The 21,621-nt window shown below is 48.5% G+C and overlaps 2 protein-coding genes across 2 annotated transcripts in view; one reads left to right on the top strand and one right to left on the bottom strand.

Annotated features, from left to right (window-relative positions):
• Positions 1–9,506: 9,506 nt before the first annotated feature.
• On the bottom strand, positions 9,507–10,715 carry LOC120598164 (olfactory receptor 13C7-like). The gene has a single exon (XM_039856965.1). It carries the CDS (start codon positions 10,474–10,476, stop codon positions 9,520–9,522), a length of 957 nt encoding a protein of 318 aa, XP_039712899.1. The 5' UTR covers positions 10,477–10,715; the 3' UTR covers positions 9,507–9,519.
• Positions 10,716–16,088: 5,373 nt separating this feature from the next.
• Positions 16,089–21,621, top strand: part of TMEM8B (transmembrane protein 8B) — a 9,703-nt gene continuing 4,170 nt past the window's right edge. The window contains 6 exon segments of the mRNA XM_039856950.1: positions 16,089–16,215; positions 16,822–17,147; positions 20,163–20,256; positions 20,444–20,567; positions 20,634–20,776; positions 20,987–21,165. Coding sequence (XP_039712884.1) covers positions 16,869–17,147; positions 20,163–20,256; positions 20,444–20,567; positions 20,634–20,776; positions 20,987–21,165 — 819 coding nt within the window. The 5' untranslated portion in view covers positions 16,089–16,215; positions 16,822–16,868.

Below are 21,621 nucleotides of genomic sequence, written 5' to 3'. Positions count from 1 at the left end.
GGTTTTTTCTCCTTGCCCTTCCCATTTCCTTCTCTTTCCTTTCCTCCTCCTTTTCTTCACAGTGAAGAATGACAACTTAACATCGTTTAGGGACTAAAAATCAGCCCTGAATAAAGCAGCAGCTGCTGCAAAATTTTCCGTTATACTACAATTTGTCTTTTGGAATTTTTATCAAGAAATCAGGTGACTATTTTTACCACTTATTTTCTAACTGCTCATAGAACAGCGCCCTCTTGCCATTACATTCTTAGCATTTCTCATCATCACTTACCCTTCAAAAAATAACATTTCATGCCACCCTGGACATGCCTGATCCCGTCTGATCTGAGACCCTAAGCAGGGTCAGGCCTGGTTAATAATTGGATCAGAGACCACTTTGGTAGGCTGGGTGTTGTAGACGTAAAATAAATTAAATAAATAAATAAATAAATAAATAAACAAACAAATAAATAAATAATCAATCGATCAATCCCATTTCTGATGGCTACATCACATTCTATCATTGGACAACACGGAATTTATTCAAATATTCTTGTATCATTGGACATTAAGATTAAAAAAAAAATTTTTTTTGCTGCTATAATTAATGCCATGATTCATATCCTTATGCATAAATCTTTGTGCTTCTAATGATCTTCTTAGACCTATTCCTAGAAATAGAGTTGTTGGGTCAAAGGATCTGGGAGTTTTTAAGTCTCTTGATTTGTACTGCACCTTACTTTGCAGGAAGTTCATATTAATTCACTCCCATCCCCACCAGCAGTATATGACATGACCCATTTCATCGCATCTTAGTTAACAATAGACTTTAAAAAAATTCTTCAGCAGTTTCATGGGTGAAGAATGGTATCTGGTCAGTGGCCTTTCTAAAGGTAAATGTGATCGTAAACCCCAGTACCCACAGGATAAAGTCCAGACTCCCGTGGTGGCATCGAGAACCCAGCAGAATGTCTTGGCTGGGAGGCTTCACTCTGGCTTGGTCAGAGAGGGTGGAGGTGCGAGGAGTGGAATGTGCTTCTCTCCTCTGTGTCTCTGTTCTGACCAACAGAATGAGAAAGAGGGACTGGGAGGGGACCTGAGGGCTCAAGCAAGGGCTGTGCTTACTCGCTTGGAGGCTAAGCCCAATTGTCCCATTATACAGACGGTGCCACTGAGGCCAGAGCGGGGCATGGAATGAAGATGCTGTGAGAATGCGGATCCATTTCCACTGTATGTTCACTGAGCTCTCAGGAGAAAACTGGGAAGAGGCCGAGTACCAGGAAGGGGCAGCTATAGCTCTCCCAAAGGATGGGCCCAGGGGGGATAAAGCAAGTCTCTCTAGAGCCAGGTGAGGCCTAGATGCTGGGGAAGGAGATATTGGAAGCTGCTACCACTATCAAAGGGAGAAGGGGATCTAGGCCCGGTGTTTCTCATGGCGATTGGAATCTTGGTGGATCTGGAAATCTTGGACTCTGGCCCTCATCACAGACTCTACCGTCTATCTAAGCCCTTCTACTCCAGCTTCTTTTGGACTCTGCTTCTCTCTTTTGGCCCTCCTGCTTTCTCAAGTTTCCTGGGTTTGGCCCTGTTGCTTCCATGACTGCTGATGCTCACTTAGTTTGAACTCTCACTTAGCTTCGGCCTTGGCTCCCATTGTGAGGAGCTGACTTCTGGTGCTCTTCCTTTGGCTCCATTACAGGGTGAAGGTTGCTGCATTTCTGTAGCTTCCCTGGTCTCTACTGACTGAATGCTTCCCTCTACAACAAGGGAGGGGTATTGGGTATTTACCTTCTACAGTTTAAGGAAGGAGCACATCTTAACCGTTGAGGTCATGTCCACTTATCTGTCAGTTAAGCTAGTTGCAAGCAAAATGTGGAACAAAGTTGTTCTTTCCCTGGACTAAGCAGCAAGGAAACGGGCCACGTCCTGAGCTTGAGCCCCAGCCTTGGGGATCATTCACAAGGTTATTGTGGTGGCGATTCCTACCATGGGAAGTGGGGTCGATGAAATGACTCATGATAGTAGTTCTTGTCCTTAAGAGTTTGACACCACAGATGAGGGACACCTGCTTTGAATATCACAGATGGAGGTCTGATCAACTAGGTGGGTTAGGAGCTCTCAGAGGGGACCCTATTTTTGACACCCTTTCTTTAACTTAACAGATGTATTTTAGCACCCCGTGTGAGCCAGGTAGTGTGCTAGGCATTGGGTAATGCACTGATGCAAAAGCACAGAAAAATTCCAGGCAGAGGGTAATGAGATATCACAATGTGGCCATCGAGTCCTCCTTCCAGCCTTGTGAAGCTTTGCTGGAAGCCAGTGCCTTGGCTGGCTTGTTCCATGTTGTGGAACGTAGTGGATGTCAGAGCCTGAAACTTCTTTGTTCCAGAACAAGGTTTAGAAGTATGTCTCATTCAGATTAAACACCTAGTGTTTCCTTCATTCTGGTGTCCCTCTCACCTTTCCATACCCTATCTTTTCTTACCCCCAACCTCTTCTGTGCCCAGGGTCTTCGTGCCCAGCATCACCTACAGGGTTTCAGCACAGCTGGTGTGTGTGGGGTATCAGCCTGCCCCCCGACACAGCGCCTACGTCCCGAGGCTCCACCTCTGCACAACTCAAGCTCTGTGGCCTGTGGAGGTGCCTTGGTATGCCAGCTGGAGCTGGCACTGCCCCCCTGGGGTCACTGGGTCTACGTGCGTGTGGAGACACCATCCCGGAGCCCTGGCAGGACCATCCGCTTCCAACTGTGTGTGCGGTTGCAAGGTCAGAAGCCCCACATCTGCCCCAGCCACCCAGCTTGTGTGGACCTCTGTCACGGGGAAGAGGCAGACATAGTGGCTGTGTTCACTGACCCTCTGCTATGTCCCTACAATCTCCCTGACCCCAAACAGACTCCTTTACACTCACCTAAGCCCTTCCATTGGGAGCTTTAAGTCACTGGAAGACCTTTAGATAACTTTTTGCACCTGATTTAGGGCTCACTCAGGGACCTGATTACTCTCCTTGATTTAATCTCTTTCAGTTTCCTGGGGGTAGGCAGGGACAGCTAGGACCTCTGGGATGCTGTTCTTGTGAAAGCCCGTGGAAATCAGTGAGAGGGCCTGTTATCTGTTTCCACAGTGTCTTCGTTGTCCTTGGGGAGGGAGAGGTGACCTCGATTCCCTCCAACATGACATTCTATTAGTGGTTCCACTAGGAAACCGCTGGGCCCTAACCTGTGACCCTGGATGCTCCATACTCCCAAGGGACATTTGATTCTCACCGCTTCCCACCCTTTTCTAGATCCTGCCTGATTCCGATCAGGTTCGTGGTGGGGCTGTAGGGCTGTGAGGGGACCAGGCCGCAGCTCCAATTTCCTCTGCCCCACAGAGTGCCCAAATCCCAGCCTGTCCCGTGCCCTGGTCCCTGGAGCTGCCATGAACATGCCCCAGTCACTGGGCAACCAGCCACTGCCCCCAGAGCCTCCAACCCCGGGGACTCTGTGGAGGGACCTGGGGCCACATCTCCACCTGAGCACTGCTGGCCAGTGCGCCCGACGCTGCGCAATGAGCTGGACACCTTCTCTGTCCGTTTCTACATCACCTTTGACCACAGTGTGACCCTCCTCACTGAGTGACCCGCAGTGTTTGCCCTGAGGCTGCTGCCGGTACTGGACAGTGGAGGTGTCCTCAGCCTGGAGCTCCAGCTCAATGCGGTACTTTGTGGAGTGTGGGGAGGTTGCCCTATGGGAAACTCTAAGGAGAAGGTGTCGGGGTGTGGGGGCCCTTACCTCCTCCTGGAAGCCTATCCAGGTTGCTTTCACCCAACTTTATTAGACCAATTCTGGTCAACACGCCCTGAGTATTGACTCTACTAGGACTGGGCTGGCTCAGGCAGGGCAATTGAGAGTGGTCCAGATTTCTCCAGTTTTGTAGGCTAACCTCCCACTTACTAAGGGTGTCTCTCTACAGCAGGTGCATATGCCTCTCTTGCATATCTCCTGTGATGGGGAGTTCACCACCTCTTGCGGCCGTGTGGTCTATATTTAGAGAACTTTGATCGCTAAAGGCAGTCCTGATACTCCATCAGAATTGTTCTTTGTGGATTTTGACCCACTGATCTTTGTTTTGCCTCAGAAGCTATATTCCAGTAAATCTATACCTGTCCTTTAAAAAAATGTATAGACTTGATTTTCGAGAACAGTTTTAGGCTAACAGAAAAACTGATGGAAAATACAGTTCCCATAGCCTCCCTCTTTCGTTCCCTGCATGGTTGCCCATCATTCACATCTTGCATTAGTGTGGTACATTTGTTACGTCCCTCTCTTATTTTAGCCCTTCAGATGCCCCTCAGCCTCCCCAAAGCTGAACAACAGCAATGTCTGAGACCTCTCCCCATCCTCCGTTGTCTCCTCTGTTAATACTTTTGTTCATCATGTCTCTAACACAAGAGATCTGAGGTGGTCTGACCAGTGTGACAGGCAGCCTTTGTGCAGCTTGAGATCAAGTTACCTCTTTCAGCTGCTGCGTTGTACTGTGATCTTCTGGGTCTTGTGGTGAACTAAGATCTCTGGATCTTTTTCGTTTCCTGACCTTTCATTTTCTTCAAAGCAATTGTATTTATTTACTTTTTAATTATAAAAATTATGGGATCACAGATAAAAGCTTTGGAAAATAGAGAAGGACATCCTGAAACACAGCTAACTGCTTAGCTTTTTGGTATGCATCCTCCCAGTCCTTTTCCACATTAACTGGTATATTTATCTAGTTGTAACCAAGGGGCATAGACATTTTTGTGCCCCGAGCTTCGTTCATGAGATCCGTTGCCTATTCTCATCTCGTATGTTTGCAGTGAACTTTTTAACTTGAATGGAAGAATTTATGTTTATCTTTGGGACATTGCCTAATATTGGTTTGGGTCTTGGGCTCTCTCTGCATTCTAGTTCATTTACTCCAAGGGGCATGTGCATACATTCCACCCATCTGCATGGTGTGACCCTTGCTACACACCTAAGACAGCAATTGTATTTATTCTAAAAGGTATATTGGCACATCTTCTCTGACCTTTCCCTCTCAGTATTGTGATTTTTCCCCTTGGATCAAGAACTTGACATTTGGATCAGAGAACTGCATACCTAGAGGACATTGTTTTCTTTGGCTCCCCGCCCCCCAGCCCCCCAATGACCGTTACTGAATAATACTTTGGCATAGTGCCCTGTCCTTACCTGAGGAAAGATATCAGCAAGTTGTATGAAATTCACTCTCTTGTCAAGAACAAGGTACATGACAGCACACAGTGCTTCTTTGATAAGGACTTACCTGAGCACCAGCCCTTTGGATGCTGTACTTCCCATGTAACTCTGATGAATCTTTATCTTTTGGGCCCAAAAATCTGGTTACTCATGTTTCCTTCTTTGCTTGCGTTGCTTGGAAGTCAGCATCAAATATCTGGCCTACATCTAGGGACTTTATTTTCCATGCTGATATTTAAATTTCCCTCATGCATTTATTTTATCCTGTTATATGTCTTTAATAAGCTGTCTCAAATCCTTCTTGAATGAAGCGAGCTTATGGCATCCTGTTACCTTTATTCTTGTAGACAACCCTTTACATTTACTCCTGTGGAAATCTGGTTTCTTTTCATCTCAGCTGGGTTGCTGCATTTAATCCCTCAGGCATTCTATTACCACTCTTTAGTATCTGGGATCATTTCACCTGAGGATGAGTATGTTTCTTTACACACCTCCGGTCCTCAGACCCAGGTGAAGAGATGAAGATGATTGAAAACTTTCCAGTTACCTTTGTTCACAACTAGTTTCTAGATCCAGCAACAGCACCTCGCACCTTTCCCCAACAAGCTAGATAGGACTGAAAAAGAGGTTGTTCTTTCTAGCCTGGATAGTTTAAACGATTCTGCCCAAAAGAAAGGATTGGAATTGAGTCTTGCCCTCTCATCAGCCTTTCAAAGATCTCTGCTATGGAAGATTGGGTGTTTCCCAGTTTTTTTTTTCTGTTCTTGAAATGAAGGGAAGTGAGAGGCTTTGGTGTGGAAAGCACCTGCAGGTATGGGATGTCAGTGAGGGCCTGAAGGAGCTTATGGGGTGGAGTTAACTGGTGTAGGAGTCCGACGTGGTCGTGGTGGCAGGGCCTGGAGGCTATGACAGCTTCACCCTCATGTTTATACCTGCCCTCCCCAGAGCTCCATATGCCAGGAAAACGTGTCAGTGTTCAGATGCCTGACTCACGAGGTGCCCTTGAGCCTAGAGGATGCAGCAGTGACCTGTTACAAAGGTGAGGGTGAGGAATGGGGGAAGGAGAGGATGCTGGTAGTCCGGGGCGGGGTTAGGGTGGGGGATGGTACGGAGGAAGGATGGGCTAAAGACTCTGGGAAGTGAGGGCAGGTGGGTGAGGGTTCTTCAGGTCCTGACCCCACACTGATCCCTCTTCTTACTTACTGACTCCTCTCTTTTGTGCTCAGAGACCCTGGCTGGCTTCCTCCTCTCCGTCAGTGCCACTTCCAGAGTGGCCAGACTGAGAATCCAATTCCCGCAGACAGGGACCTGGTTCCCGACCCTCCGTTCCCTTTGCGGGGCAGGGCCTCGGTGAGTGGCTCGGGGAGAGAGGGGAGTGCGCTGCTGGGCCCCGGGTGAAGTCCCCTCATTTTTGGACCCTTCTGTGCCAATGCTCTCACTGTGTCCCCTTCTTCTCTCATCCTACTCCCTAGTTTAGGGAAAGTTTTGTTAATCTGCAGGTGGGGAAGCCTTAGTTTTACTTACTGGTTAGCTATCTATTCCTGTATCAGAAATATTCCATCACATTAAGATGTATAGAGTCAAGTCCCAGGACGCATGAACCCAAATAGCTGGGATTGAGACATAGCAGAATAGAGATGGCGCTGAAGAGGGTGACAGAGGGGGGACAGACCCCACCCAGCTAAGTGGGGTTGGAAGGGGCTTTCTGGAAGGTAGTGAGTGAAGATCGAATGAGTTTCATCATGCCAAGATGTTGGGAGAGTGTTCTGTCTGCTCACCACTGTCCACGTTGCATTCCTCTCCTGAGATTTCCAATCTTCCAGCTGGTCCTTAGTAAAACACTTAGAATGCAGTACAGTGTCTAGCCTGGGACACGATGTGTCTACTACGTGGTAGCCGAAGGTCAAGAAGTGTTTGGCGTGAGAGGAACATCAAGGGGAGACACAGAGGAAGGAAAGACATATTTATAGGAGAACGAGGAATAGTTCCGTGTGCCTCTTCCTGGAGAGCGTTTGTTGGTGAAGTAGGGGTAGAAGCAAGCAGCCGGTAATGTCGGACGGATTGGCGTGGTATGGTTTTTATCCTGTGGGAAATGAAGCAGTGGTGGGATTTAAGCAGGAGAGTATCGTGATCAGATTGGTGTTTTGTTTTTTTTCAGATTGATGTTTTGATGGCTAGTGCAGAGATGGATTTTGGAGTGTTTGAAGGAGAAAGATGCAGTTACACACTGTTGCAATATTTGAGAGAGATGGGGAAGGCTTAAGGCAGTGTCAGTGGAAAGGAGGGGACCGATTTAAGAGCTATTAGGTGGTGGATTCTGTAGGATTTAATGACTGATTAGATGTGCGGGATGGTGAGGAATTAGAGAAAGTCTGTGACTTCCGTGTTTCTGGCTTGGTGACTGGCAGGTGATGGTGCCTTTCCCTGGGATGGTGATAGAACTGTGGGCAGAATGATGAGTTCAGTTTCAGATAGTTTGAATTTGAGGTGCCTGTGGGATTCCTATGGGGAGAGGGGTGGCAAGAAGACTAGGGCTGGGCCGAGTAGCTGAACCAGGTCTGGAACTTTGGTTTCTGGGTCCCAAATGGGGTTCTTGGTTATCTCCTTACTTGTCGCAGTGGGGCGGGGGAGCCCAAGATGCCAACAGCCTCAATCTGCCTGGAATACAGGGCTGTGGCTGGCAGATTCTGTGGTATCTTCACTGTGTCTCTCTATACAATGCTTGGCAGCACATAGCTCAATCCCCAGGGTGACATTACGAGGGCTTCAGATGACAATTCTGGTCAGTAAACCTTCTATAGAGAAAGCTCTGTGGGAGCTGCAGGCATGAGCCAGACCTGGCTGAATCCTGCGCTCAAGGAGCTCACATTGTGGTGAAACATCACTTAGCAAAGCAGAATGGGATAGATGCCCAGTGAAGGTTCCACCCAAGTACTGTAGGATGAAAAGGAATGAGAACACTTTTAACGTGCATCAGGAAAGGATGCATGAATGAGATGATTTCTAAGCTGGCTTTGAAAAATAGTCCCAGGGGTTAGCAGTGAGTAGCATGAACAATGCATGGTGGTCTGGACAGTACAGATATAACACAGCGAGTGTGACCATATGATGGGGTTAGTGGAACATCAGGCTGAAGAAGCTGGATTCTGAAGGACTCGAGGACTCAGCTGAAGATTTTGGACTTAATGCTGTGGTAATGGGAGCCATGAAAGGTTCTATATCAGGAGAGGGATGCATCCGTCAGGATTTGACCACAGTGGCAGAACCACTCTGAGTGATACAAGGGATTTGTCATGGCGAAGGGACCTATACAAGTGTGGGAGCAGTTGCTTTATCATTCTGAGTCCCTGAGAGGTGAAGTCTATGCAAAGCTGTTACCTCTGCATCTGATGTTGGGCCTGAAGCCACTGTAGATAGCTGGGCTGGTGGGCATGAAGTGGCGGAGGGTAAAGGCGTACTAGCCCCCGGGAGACAAACTAGAACCTGTGTCTGGCTCTCACTGCCTTCAATCTCAGTGACAGTGGTGACCTGCAGGAAAAACTGGTACTCTTTGCCACGGAGTTGCACTAGGCAGAGTTGAAGGAGGTGATCCGGTGGGCCCTGGAGAGCTGCACTGACAGCAAGGTGGGCCAGCAGATCAGCAACAGCACGTGTGGGCTCCCGTGGCATCTGGTGCCCCTTCACTTTTGCTGTCCAAATTTCATGCAAATTTCTCTCATGGTCACCCCTAACCCAGAACCATACAGAGAAGGAAATTCAGGGAGGCACAGTCCATCCTTGTTAGCTTGACCCAGTATGAGCCACCACAAGTGAGAGAGCTAATGAGAGCTTGCCCGGGACAATTAACCTGGCAGCGGCCAGTAAAGGATGGATGGTCAGAGAGAGGGAAGGCAACTGTCTAGTAGCTCTTGGGCTGACGGTAGGATGGTGCGGCATTAATTAGGCTGCTCACAGCTTTCTCAGTCCTCCCACTCCTTCCAAGCACGTGGTAGGTGTTCCGCCCCTCCCCCTGATGTTCGTGGTGGCCAATGCCTTGTGTCGGCCAATGAAATGTAAGTGGAATTAATATACCATTTCCGAGTGGAAGCTTGAAGAGTCAGTGCAGGTCTTGTTTTCTCTTTTCCTTTTGTCATGGTGACCAGTAATGTTCCAGATGGTAGTTGCTTTATCAACTACCATCAGACAGAGGGTGGAAGACGATGATGCAGAGCAGACCCCGCCCCGCCAGCCAACCTGTAATGGACGTGTAACTTGGTTTTAAGCCACTGAAACTTTGAAGTCATTACCACAGCATAACCTGGCCAATCCTACCTGAGAGTTAGGAACGTTTTCCTGGAGAGCAGATCTCCCCGCAGCAGAGCTCTGGCAGCAGCTTTCACCTCTGCGTTCCTCAGGCTGTAGATGATGGGGTTCAGCGAGGGGGTCACGACCCCATAGAACAATGCAATAATCTTATCCAAATCAGGACCTTTGGCTTCGGGCTTGAAATACATGAAAGAGATAGTTCCATAGAAAATCATCACCACTGTGAGGTGAGCAGAGCAGGTGGAGAAGGCTTTTTGCCGGCCTGCAGCAGAGGGCACCCTAAGGATGGCAGCAAGGATGAAAATGTAGGACAGGCAGATGAGTAGAAAAGGGGCCAGCGACACGATAGCTGTGGTCACCATTCCTAGAAGCACATTGAGAGAGATGTCCCCACAGGCCAGTTTGAGCAGTGCCAAGATCTCACAGAAGAAGTGGTTGATGACATTGTGGCCACAGAAATGGAGGCTCCACGTGAGAATGGAATGCAGCAGTGAGTTTGCAAAGCCTGTTCCCCAGCTTAGAAATGCCATCTGCATGCACATCTGCCCACTCATGAGCTCTGGGTACCTAAGCGGCTGGCAGATAGCCACATAGCGGTCATATGCCATCACGGCCAAGAGCAGGCACTCCGTGGAGCCAAGCGCCAGGGTCAGGTATAACTGCAGGGCGCAGCCAGGAAAGGAGATGGTCCTCTGGGCTTTTAAAAAGTGGACTAGCATGAGAGGCACGAAGGAGGATGTACCACAGATGTCCATGAAGGAGAGGTTGCTGAGAAAGAAGTACATGGGGCTGTGTAGGCGGGAATCCAGCACGTTCAGCCCTATGAGGAGGGCATTCCCCAGCACATTCACAGAGTAGATGCCCAGACAGAGCACAAACAGGACCATCTCTAGGTTACGGTGCCCACATAGCCCCAGCAGGACATATTCTGTCACAGCTGTCTGGTTGGAGCCACCCATCTCATTCTTCCTTCTTTCTCATCTGGACCACAGAGGTATTAGAAAATGCTCTGAAGGCTCGGAAGTCAAGCTACCTGGTTGTGTGACCTGGGGCAGGTCGGCCCTACTTCTGGAATTTAGTTGCACCATCTGTGTAACAAGAGAGTTGGATTTGAGGTCTGCTAGCTGGCCCTTTCAGCTTCGTAGTTCTGATGTAACTCAGGGGAGACGAGGCACATTTTCGTCCCGTAGGGTCTTTGCTGTTCTCTCTAGGGTGGACTTTGCGGAGAAAATAGAGCAGGGTTCATATCAGTCATGCTCCTTTGGAATCTGAAGAGTTCTTGGCTATAAAAAGGAAGCATCATTTTTAGGTTATGACTTCATATGGGTGAATTATGTCCATAGTATTTCAGATTCATTCACTGCTGAATATTTTTTGAGTGCCTATTCTATGCTAGGTATCATTTAGGTCCTGGGGCTACAGCACTAAGGAAAATAAGTGGACAGAAAAATGCCACACCTATCACAAGGCTTTTCTTTCCTTCAGTTAAGTGAGACGAGTTCTGGAAGTCAGGTGGGTGATAGATAATACTCACCTAGTGTTCCTCTGAAGCCGGTTTAATAGGTTTAACATTTCCGCTCTACAGATGTGTAAGCCTGATCTCTGGTCACCACTCCTTAAGGAATCAGACCACTCACTGATTTTTACCTACAAGAATATACATATCCCTGTAGAGCCACTGGTCACAGGATTTAACCCTGATCATGAAAGCTATGTGACTCCTTCTTGGCCTCCATTTTGCTTTTTAGGATAAATGATATTGGCAATGAAGTCACACGAGGACGGAAGACCATGTCCTAATCTGGCTGAGATGATGTTAGTTGTTGACCAGCTTTATACAGGGCAGGGTGGGAAGAGGCTGCAGCTTTCTCCCAGGTAGCCTTCATTGCTCTTCTGAGCTGATCATCCTGCCTCCTTGGGAAATGCCAGTATCAGGTATTCACAGGAGGGAGCTGAAATGTCCCCACAGCACAGTAGTCTTGTTAGACAGGAAAGCTGTCTGATGGCTCAGGTGACCTCTGGTCTAAAGGAAAAATAGGAGCTGAATGTGAACTGTTACCATTCAGAAGATGCAATCATGCCTGCCCCTAGCCCCTTCTCTATTGGATTGAGACGCCAATGTCCTGGGATAGCACTGGAGTCCTGTCTGTTTTTCAGGGATGGATTTTCCCCTCATTCCTCCTCCTTAATGACACATTACGTTTGTAGTAGCCAAAGGGCTCACCATCTCCTGAATAAAACATGTCATTTCCTAGTGCTACATCTTTGCTTAAGAAGGTCCCTTTTATAGGCTTGTCCTCCCTCCCGTAGTGGGGGCGGTCCTGCTCATTCCTCAGATCCCAGCTCTCTCTCCTTTATTCTCCCTCCTCCTTCCTCAGAGTTACCTGCTCCCTTCTTGTGCTTCCTTAGCCCTTGGCCATCGCTCTATATTCTTGTATGATGTGCTGTGTACCTGTCTCCTCTGCTACACTTGAGAGCTGGACTCTGTTTCCTTTCTTCCAGCACCTTGTAGAGCAAGTGCTGCCAAGGCTGTCACTCAACAGAAAATCAATGCACGACTCAAAAAACCTAGCTTTGCATTCAGCCTCAGCACTAACTAGGTATGTGATATTAACCGAGTCACCTGGCCACTCTGAGACTCAGTTTCCTTTTAAAAATAGGGATGTCGTGTAGTTCAGATGAGACATACACAAGAAAGTGCTGGTGAGCTGCCCAGCACTAACGTGCTTCCGAGGTTCCAGCTTCAGCCACAAGGCACCTGCTGGGTCTGTGCTCATCATCTCTGGACAAGATCTCCAGCTTCTGTCAATACCCCAGTCTTCCCAGAGTCTGTGCTGGTTTCCATCCTCCAGAACAAATCAAGGTGACTGTTCATGGAGTTTCTGGAACAGGCAGGGGCAGGTGATTAATCTGGGTCAGCCACTGACCTCAAATCTTATCCACAAGAACATTTAAAGGTAGGGTTTCTCTTGCTAAGGTTTGGTGAATAGATAAAGAATTGCCTGAGTGTGGTGGCTCATTCATTCACTCATTCAACAAATATTTGTAGAGCACCTACTCTGTGCTACACCCTGTGCTAAGCCCTTTGCTAGGTCCTGGGATATAAGCGAGGCAGATGTGGCTTTTACCCTAACAGAATTCTCTTTTTCTCTCTCTCTCCTCTCTCTCTCTCTGTTTCTCTCCCTTCCTCCCTCCTTCCCTTTCTCCTTCCCTCCCTCTCTCTGTCTCTCTCTGTCTCTCTGTCTCTGTCTCTGTATGTTTCTCTGAATGTGTGTCTCTCTCTCCGTCTCTCTATCGCTCAGTCACTCCTTGTGACCTAGGGGACATCTCTCTCTCTCTCTCTGGGCTTTAGCAACCTCTGATATTCTCTTTCAATCAGGTGACTCCTGTCACCTCCGCGTACAACCTGCTGGCCCTTTGTAACCCTACCAGATGGCCAGAAGGAGAACTGGAAATAATGCTGTGTATTTAGGTATGATGGCAATTCACAATATACTCAAAAAACCACTCTAGCGTCTGTCTTCCAATGTGTCACACTCTGTCATGTCCTAGAAAATCAGGTTCACAGAGACAGGAAATGGAGTGTCTCTGAGAATAATTGTCTACACTCCCCAGTTGTACACCTCTTGAGAGCAGGGCGATGCCATGCAGTGGGACGGGGAGCCCCGGACTGGGAGTGAGGCACCTGGGTGAGATACTTGCCTGTCTTCTGATTCTGCTATATGACATCGGTCAAATTTCTACTCCTGTGAAATGAAACGGTTCACTTAGGTGATCTCTGCTACTCCGTCCCCTCCAAAACATTTCCTCACATCTTTCTCACAGCTGCCAACGGTGAGGTCTAACAGACCCAGGGTTACCTTGCAAGGTGAATATCATATCAATTTCATTGGTTGGTAAATCTAGTTTGACAATTTAATACTTATTTTAGGCTTCACAAATAATTTTAAAAAGATACGAGATGAAAGCTTTTGTTGCAATTTTCCTGACATGCCTGGATCTAGGATTCGTGCTTCACTACCACCTCGCTGCATAGCAGAGCAGATGAGTGAGGGCGACGGCATCAGACTGCCCAGGCCCCAAGTCCCCGACCTGCCACTTGCTGACGGTTTCTGAGCGTCAACTTCCTTACCTGTAATGTGGAGATAAGAACAGTATTTCCTTGTGGGTGTTTTTTGGAGGATCCAGTGAGATGATGCATGCAGAGCTCTTAGCACAGCACTTGGTCTATGATAAGGAATCGATAATAATATTTCCCTAGGCAAATATTCTGGTTTTTATATGTTTAAAAAAGATTTAATGAGAATAGTCAGTATGCTATGGATTCAACTTGCCTCCTACCGATTGGCCAAATGGGATTAGTGCATGCGGGTAGCTGGAGTAGACTGCCAGGGAAGCTGACCTGAGGCTTGGGAGAGCAGAGCTGGGAAGTGCTGAGTTCCTTACAAGCAGACACACTGCGTTGGGATGGGCCAGAGCCAAGCCCGGAAGACCAGCCTCCCAGTCCCCTGCCACATAGCTTGTCTGCTCCCTGTCTTCAGGGACCTTGTAGTCCCTGCTCAATTTAAAGTTCAAACTATAGCCACACAAGTTTGCAGGTTTTGCAGCTGTCGGTCTTTAGAGACCCTAGGTTCCTTGCGCTGCCCCAGGAGGGCCTGGCTGGGGTGGGGTGGGCACAGGAGAGACGCTGAACAGATGATCTAAAGACGGGATCTCACTGCAGTCCAGTGCCTTGGATCTGAGGCTCGGGGGCTGTGACTCCCCTGCCCTAGGCCTGGGTGTCCAGGGCTGTGAAAATGAGATGTCTCGGTCTAGGATTGTTGTGAGGACCTAGAATCATGAAAGTTTAGGGAAGTGAATTGCCGGATAGGGTGAGGCCTTGAACACTTCTGAGTGACCATTGAGTCCAGGATTTAGTCAGGCGCATGAGTTTCTGTAGGTTTTTTCTCCTTGCCCTTCCCATTTCCTTCTCTTTCCTTTCCTCCTCCTTTTCTTCACAGTGAAGAATGACAACTTAACATCGTTTAGGGACTAAAAATCAGCCCTGAATAAAGCAGCAGCTGCTGCAAAATTTTCCGTCATACGACAATTTGTCTTTTGGAATTTTTATCAAGAAATCAGGTGACTATTTTTACCACTTATTTTCTAACTGCTCATAGAACAGCGCCCTCTTGCCATTACATTCTAAGCATTTCTCATCATCACTTGCCCTTCAAAAAATAACATTTCATGCCACCCTGGACATGCCTGATCCCGTCTGATCTGAGACCCTAAGCAGGGTCAGGCCTGGTTAATAATTGGATGGCAGACCACCTTGGTAGGCTGGGTGATGTAGATGTAAAATAAATTAAATAAATAAATAAACAAACAAACAAACAAACAAACAAATAAATAAATAATCAATCGATCAATCCCATTTCTGATGGCTACATCACATTCTATCATTGGACAACACGGAATTTATTCAAATATTCTTGTATCATTGGACATTAAGATTAAAAAAAAAATTTTTTTTGCTGCTATAAATAATGCCATGATTCATATCCTTATGCATAAATCTTTGTGCTTCTAATGATCTTCTTAGACCTATTCCTAGAAATAGAGGTGTTGGGTCAAAGGAACTGGGAGTTTTTAAGTCTCTTGATTTGTACTGCACCTTACTTTGCAGGAAGTTCATATTAATTCACTCCCATCCCCACCAGCAGTATATGAATGACCCATTTCATCGCATCTTAGTTAACAATAGACTTTAAAAAAATTCTTCAGCAGTTTCATGGGTGAAGAATGGTATCTGGTCAGTGGCCTTTCTAAAGGTAAATGTGATCGTAAACCCCAGTACCCACAGGATAAAGTCCAGACTCCCGTGGTGGCATCGAGAACCCAGCAGAATGTCTTGGCTGGGAGGCTTCACTCTGGCTTGGTCAGAGAGGGTGGAGGTGCGCGGAGTAGAATGTGCTTCTCTCCTCTGTGTCTCTGTTCTGACCAACAGAATGAGAAAGAGGGACTGGGAGGGGACCTGAGGGCTCAAGCAAGGGCTGTGCTTACTTGCTTGGAGGCTAAGCCCAATTGTCCCATTATACAGACGGTGCCACTGAGGCCAGAGCGGGGCATGGAATGAAGATGCTGTGTGAATGTGGATCCATTTCCACTGTATGTTCACTGAGCTCTCAGGAGAAAACTGGGAAGAGGCCGAGTACCAGGAAGGGGTAGCTATAGCTCTCCTAAGGGATGAGGCCAGGAGGAGTAGAGCAAGTCTCTCTAGAGCCAGGTGACCCCTGCCTCCCTTTGTCCTAGCGCAGAGAGGAGGACCCGAAAAGGCCTCCTGTTCTCCTGTGTCCCCTGCTCCTTCCTGCCTTCATCCTAGTGTTTCCTTCATTCTGGTGTCCCTCTCACCTTTCCATACCCTATCTTTCCTTACCCCCAACCTCTTCTGTGCCCAGGGTCTTCGTGCCCAGCATCACCTACAGGGTTTCAGCACAGCTCGTGTGTGTAGGGGGCCGCGGGGCATCTGCCTGCCCCCTGACACTGCGAGGCACCACCTCTGCACAACTCAAGCTCTGTGGCCTGTGGAGGTGTCTTGGTATGCCAGCTGGAGCTGGCACTGTCCCCCTGGGGGCACTGGGTCTACGTGCGTGTGGAGACACCATCCCGGAGCCCTGGCAGGACCATCCGCTTCCAACTGTGTGTGCGGTTGCAAGGTCAGAAGCCCCACATCTGCCCCAGCCACCCAGCTTGTGTGGACCTCTGTCACGGGGAAGAGGCAGACATAGTGGCTGTGTTCACTGACCCTCTGCTATGTCCCTACAATCTCCCTGACCCCAAACAGACTCCTTTACACTCCCCTAAGCCCTTCCATTTGGAGCTTTAAGTCACTGGAAGACCATTAGATAACTTTTTGCACCTGATTTAGGGCTCACTCAGGGACCAGATTACTCTCCTTGATTTAATCTCTTTCAGTTTCCTGGGGGTAGGCCGGGACAGCTAGGACCTCTGGGACACTGTTTTTGTGAAAGACTGTGCAAGTCAGTGAGAGGGCCTGTTATCTGTTTCCACAGTGTCTTCGTTGTCCTTGGGGAGGGAGAGGTGACCTCGATTCCCTCCAACATGACATTCTATTAGTGGTTCCACTAGGAAACCGCTGGGCCCTTTCCTGTGACCCTGGATGCTCCATACTCCCAAGGGACATTTGATTCTCACCGCTTCCCACCCTTTTCTAGATCCTGCCTGATTCCGATCTTGTTCGTGGTGGGGCTGTAGGGCTGTGAGGGGAGCAGGCCGCAGCTCCGATTTCCTCTGCCCCACAGAGTGCCCAAATCCCAGTCTGTCCCGTGCCCTGGTCCTTGGAGTTGCCATGAACATGCCCCAGTCACTGGGCAACCAGCCACTGCCCCCAGAGCCTCCAACCCTTGGGGCCTCTGTGGAGGGACCTGGGACCACATCGCCACCTGAGCACTGCTGGCCAGTGCGCCCGACGCTGCGCAATGAGCTGGACACCTTCTCCGTCCATTTCTACATCTTCTTTGACCCCAATGTGGCCCCCCTCGCTGAGTGATCTGCAGTGTTTGCCCTGAGTCTGCTGCCGGTACTGGACAGTGGAGATGTCCTCAGCCTGGAGCTCCAGCTCAATGCGGTACTTTAGGAGCGGGGGAGGTTGCCCTATGGGAAACTCTAAGGAGAAGGTGTCGGGGTGTGGGGGCCCTTACCTCCTCCTGGAAGCCTATCCAGGTTGCTTTCACCCAACTTTATTAGACCAATTCTGGTCAACATGCCCTGAGTATTGACTCTACTAGGACTGGGCTGGCTCAGGCAGGGCAATTGAGAGTGGTCCAGATTTCTCCAGTTTTGTAGGCTAACCTCCCACTTACTAAGGGCGTCTCTCTACAGCAGGTGCATATGCCTCTCTTGCATATCTCCTGTGATGGGGAGTTCACCACCTCTTGCGGCCGTGTGGTCTATATTTAGAGAACTTTGATCGCTAAAGGCAGTCCTGATACTCCATCAGAATTGTTCTCTGTGGATTTTGACCCACTGATCTTTGTTTTGCCTCAGAAGCTATATTCCAGTAAATCTATACCTGTCCTTTAAAAAAATGTATAGACTTGATTTTCGAGAACAGTTTTAGGCTAACAGAAAAACTGATGGAAAATACAGTTCCCATAGCCCCCCTCTTTCTTTCCCTGCGTGGTTTCCCATCATTCACATCTTGCATTAGTGTGGTACATTTGTTACGTCCCTCTCTTATTTTAGCCCTTCAGATGCCCCTCAGCCTCCCCAAAGCTGAACAACAGCAATGTCTGAGACCTCTCCCCATCCTCCGTTGTCTCCTCTGTTAACACTTTTGTTCATCATGTCTCTAACACAAGAGATCTGAGGTGGTCTGACCAGTGTGACAGGCAGCCTTTGTGCAGCTTGAGATCAAGTTACTTCTTTCAGCTGCTGCGTTGTACTGTGATCTTCTGGGTCTTGTGGTGAACTAAGATCTCTGGATCCTTTTCGTTTCCTGACCTTTCATTTTCTTCAAAGCAATTGTATTTATTTACTTTTTAATTATAAAAATTATGGGATCACAGATAAAAGCTTTGGAAAATAGAGAAGGACATCCTGAAACACAGCTAACTGCTTAGCTTTTTGGTATGCATCCTCCCAGTCCTTTTCCACATTAACTGGTATATTTATCTAGTTGTAACCAAGGGGCATAGACATTTTTGTGCCCCGAGCTTCGTTCATGAGATCTGTTGCCCATTCTCATCTCATATGTTTGCAGTGAACTTTTTACCTTGAATGGAAGAATTGATGTTTATCTTTGGGACACTGCCTAACATTGGTTTGGGTCTTGGGCCCTCTCTACTTTCTGCAATTCACACACTTGAAAAGCTAGTCTTCTGTACCTATAAGTCATTATTTTCAGTATCGAATAAGACTGGGCTGAGGGCAGAACCCTGCATCAGGCCATTAGTGTCTGTCTTGGGTTGATATTGATACAGTAATGTATGTACTGTTCCCACAGCCAGGGATCCTTTTAACTCTCCAACCCCCCAGCTCTGGGGGCAGAAACCACTTTCCTATGAGCAGACCTGAGACTTGATCTGTGGCTTGATGTGGTCTTTTATGGGACGTGGCTGAGAACTTTCTAGTGTTCTTGCCAGTTAGGACAGAGCTGATTCTTCAACCTTAAGATGTTCCTTATTTTCATACTCAGATTCTGTATGATTCTGTTCTGGCTAAAACTGTATGTATTTTATGTTTGCTTATTGGGCAGTGACAGCGAAGTTTTGATCTGACCTTGAAACCAGAGAGTCCGTATCAGAAACCAGCTGCACTCATACTTGTTCTTCCTCAGTATCCTGAGAGCAGAGGCCCAGCCCCTCACCCTGTCCCTCTCTGCATTCTAGTTCATTTACTCCAAGGGGCACGTGCATACATTCCACCCATCTGCACGCTGTGACCCTTGCTACACACCTCAGACGGCTATTGTATTTATTCTAAAAGGTATATTGGCACATCTACTCTGACCTTTCCCTCTCAGTATTGTGATTTTCCCCTTGGATCAAGAACTTGACATTTGGATCAGAGAACTGCATACCTAGAGGACATTGTTTTCTTTGGCTCCCCGCCCCCCAGCCCCCCAATGACTGTTACTGAATAATACTTTGGCATAGTGCCCTGTCCTTATGTGAGGAAAGATATCACCAAGTTGTATGAAATTCACTCTCTTGTCAAGGACAGGATGCATGACAGCACACAGTGCTTCTTTGATAAGGACTTACCTGAGAACCACCCCTTTGGATGCTGTACTTCCCATGTAACTCTGATGAATCTTTATCTTTTCGGCCCCAAAATCTGGTTACTCATGTTTCCTTCTTTGCTTGCGTTGCTTGGAAGTCAGCATCAAATATCTGGCCTACATCTAGGGACGGACTTGACTTTCCATGCTGATATTTAAATTTCTCCCATGCATTTATTTTATCCTGTTATATGTCTTTAATAAGCTGTCTCAAATCCTTCTTGAATGAAGCGAGCTTATGGCATCCTGTTACCTTTATTCTTGTAGACAACCCTTTACATTTACTCCTGTGGAAATCTGGTTTCTTTTCATCTCAGCTGGGTTGCTGCATTTAATCCCTCAGACATTCTATTACCACTCTTTAGTATCTGGGATCATTTCACCTGAGGATGAGTATGTTTCTTTACACACCTCCGGTCTTCAGACCCAGGTGAAGAGATGAAGATGATTGAAAACTTTCCAGTTACCTTTGTTCACAACTAGTTTCTAGATCCAGCAACAGCACCTCGCACCTTTCCCCAAGAAGCTAGATAGGACTGAAAAAGAGGGTGTTCTTTCTAGCCTGGACAGGCTAAACGATTCTGCCCAAAGGAAAGGATTTGGAGTGAGTCTTGCCCTCTCATCAACCTTTGAAAGATCTCCACTGTGGAAGGTTGGGTGTTTCTCAGTTTTTCTGTTCTTGAAATGAAGGGAAGAGAGAGGCTTTGGTGTGGAAAGCACCTGCAGAATTGGGATGTTCAGTGAGGGCCTGAAGGAGTTTATGGGGCGGAGTTAACTGGTGTAGGAGTCTGAGGTGTTGGTGGTGGCAGGGCCTGGAGGCTGTGACAGCTTCATCTTCATCTTCATACCTGCCCTCCCCAGAGCTCCATATGCCAGGAAAACGTGTCAGTGTTTGGATGCCTGACTCACGAGGTGCCCTTGAGCCTAGAGGATGCAGCAGTGACCTGTTACAAAGGTGAGGGTGAGGAATGGGGGAAGGAGAGGATGCTGGTAGTCCGGGGCGGGGTTAGGGTGGAGGATGGTACGGAGGAAGGATGGGCTAAAGACTCTGGGAAGTGAGGGCAGGTGGGTGAGGGTTCTTCAGGTCCTGACCGCACAGTGATCCCTCTTCTTACTTACTGACTCCTCTCTTTTGTGCTCAGAGACCCTGGCTGGCTTCCTCCTCTCAGTCAGTGCCACCTCCAGAGTGGCCAGACTGAGAATCCCATTCCCGCAGACAGGGACCTGGTTCCTGACCCTCCGTTCCCTTTGCGGGGCAAGGCCTCGGTGAGTGGCTCGGGGAGAGAGGGGAGTGTGCTGCTGGGCCCCGGGTGACAGCCAGTCTGTGCGCAGGTTCATGAGGTGCCGGAACGCCACCGCTGAAGTCCGGCTGCGCACCTTCCTTTCCCCGTGTGTGGATGACTGCGGGCCCTACGGCCAGTGCAAGCTGCTACGCACGCACAACTACCTGTACGCGGCCTGCGAGTGCAAGGCCGGTGAGCGTTCTGGCGGTGGGCTTCCTGGGCTGGGGATGGGGCGACAGCCTGAACTGAGGCTAGGTTTGGAGAGGATGGGGAGGGCAGAGCTAGGGTGAGAACACCGTCCACTGGCAGTGGTGTAGGGCTTTGCTAGTGGCTGCCAGAAGTGTCTACCAAACCCATGGCTGCCTTTGGTCGCCCTCAAATCTGTGCCCTCTCCACCCACAGGGTGGCGGGGCTGGGGCTGCACCGACAGTGCGGATGCGCTCACCTACGGATTCCAGCTGCTGTCCATACTACTGCTCTGCCTGAGCAACCTCATGTTTTTGCCACCCGTGGTCCTCGCCATTCGGAGCCGATATGTCCTGGAAGCTGCTGTCTACACATTCACCGTGTTCCTTTCCACGGTATGCAGTGGCCTCTGTGTCTTCCTTCACCAAGTCCTTATTTATGGTGGTGGGTGAGAGGCCACGTTTTCCCTATGTTGTCCACGAATTTGGAGATGTCTACACCTTGGTAATATGGCGATGTGTGGAATTCACTGTGTCTTCTACAGCAGTGCTTCCCACCTTTTCATACCATGGCATGCATAGAATGTGGTCATTTTTGTAAGACACATTGGGATCATGAACAAGCCTTTGTAACTTAAAATAACCAAGAGCCATTGGAGACAATGAGGGATCTCCACCTGTCTCACACATGGCTTGTCCACCCTGAAGGGCAGGGGACCTTCGCCTCAGTGTACTGGCAGAGAAACTCTGACTTTCAGGATGGCATTGTGCCTTCGCCATGAGAGGAGATCTGCACGGGGGCAGGAAATCTGCCCTTTCACCCATGTGTCTACATGGACAGTCCTCACTTTC

Source organism: Pteropus medius, unplaced genomic scaffold (genome assembly GCF_902729225.1).
Source record: "Pteropus medius unplaced genomic scaffold, Ma_sr-lr_union100, whole genome shotgun sequence".
NCBI classification, from domain to species: Eukaryota; Metazoa; Chordata; class Mammalia; order Chiroptera; family Pteropodidae; genus Pteropus; species Pteropus medius.
This window is presented reverse-complemented; position numbering and strand designations above follow the sequence as displayed.

Coding starts and splice junctions, on each gene's coding strand:
- LOC120598164 (XM_039856965.1), bottom strand. CDS start 10,476: ATGGGTGGCTCCAACCAGACAGCTGTGACAGAATATGTCCTGCTGGGG.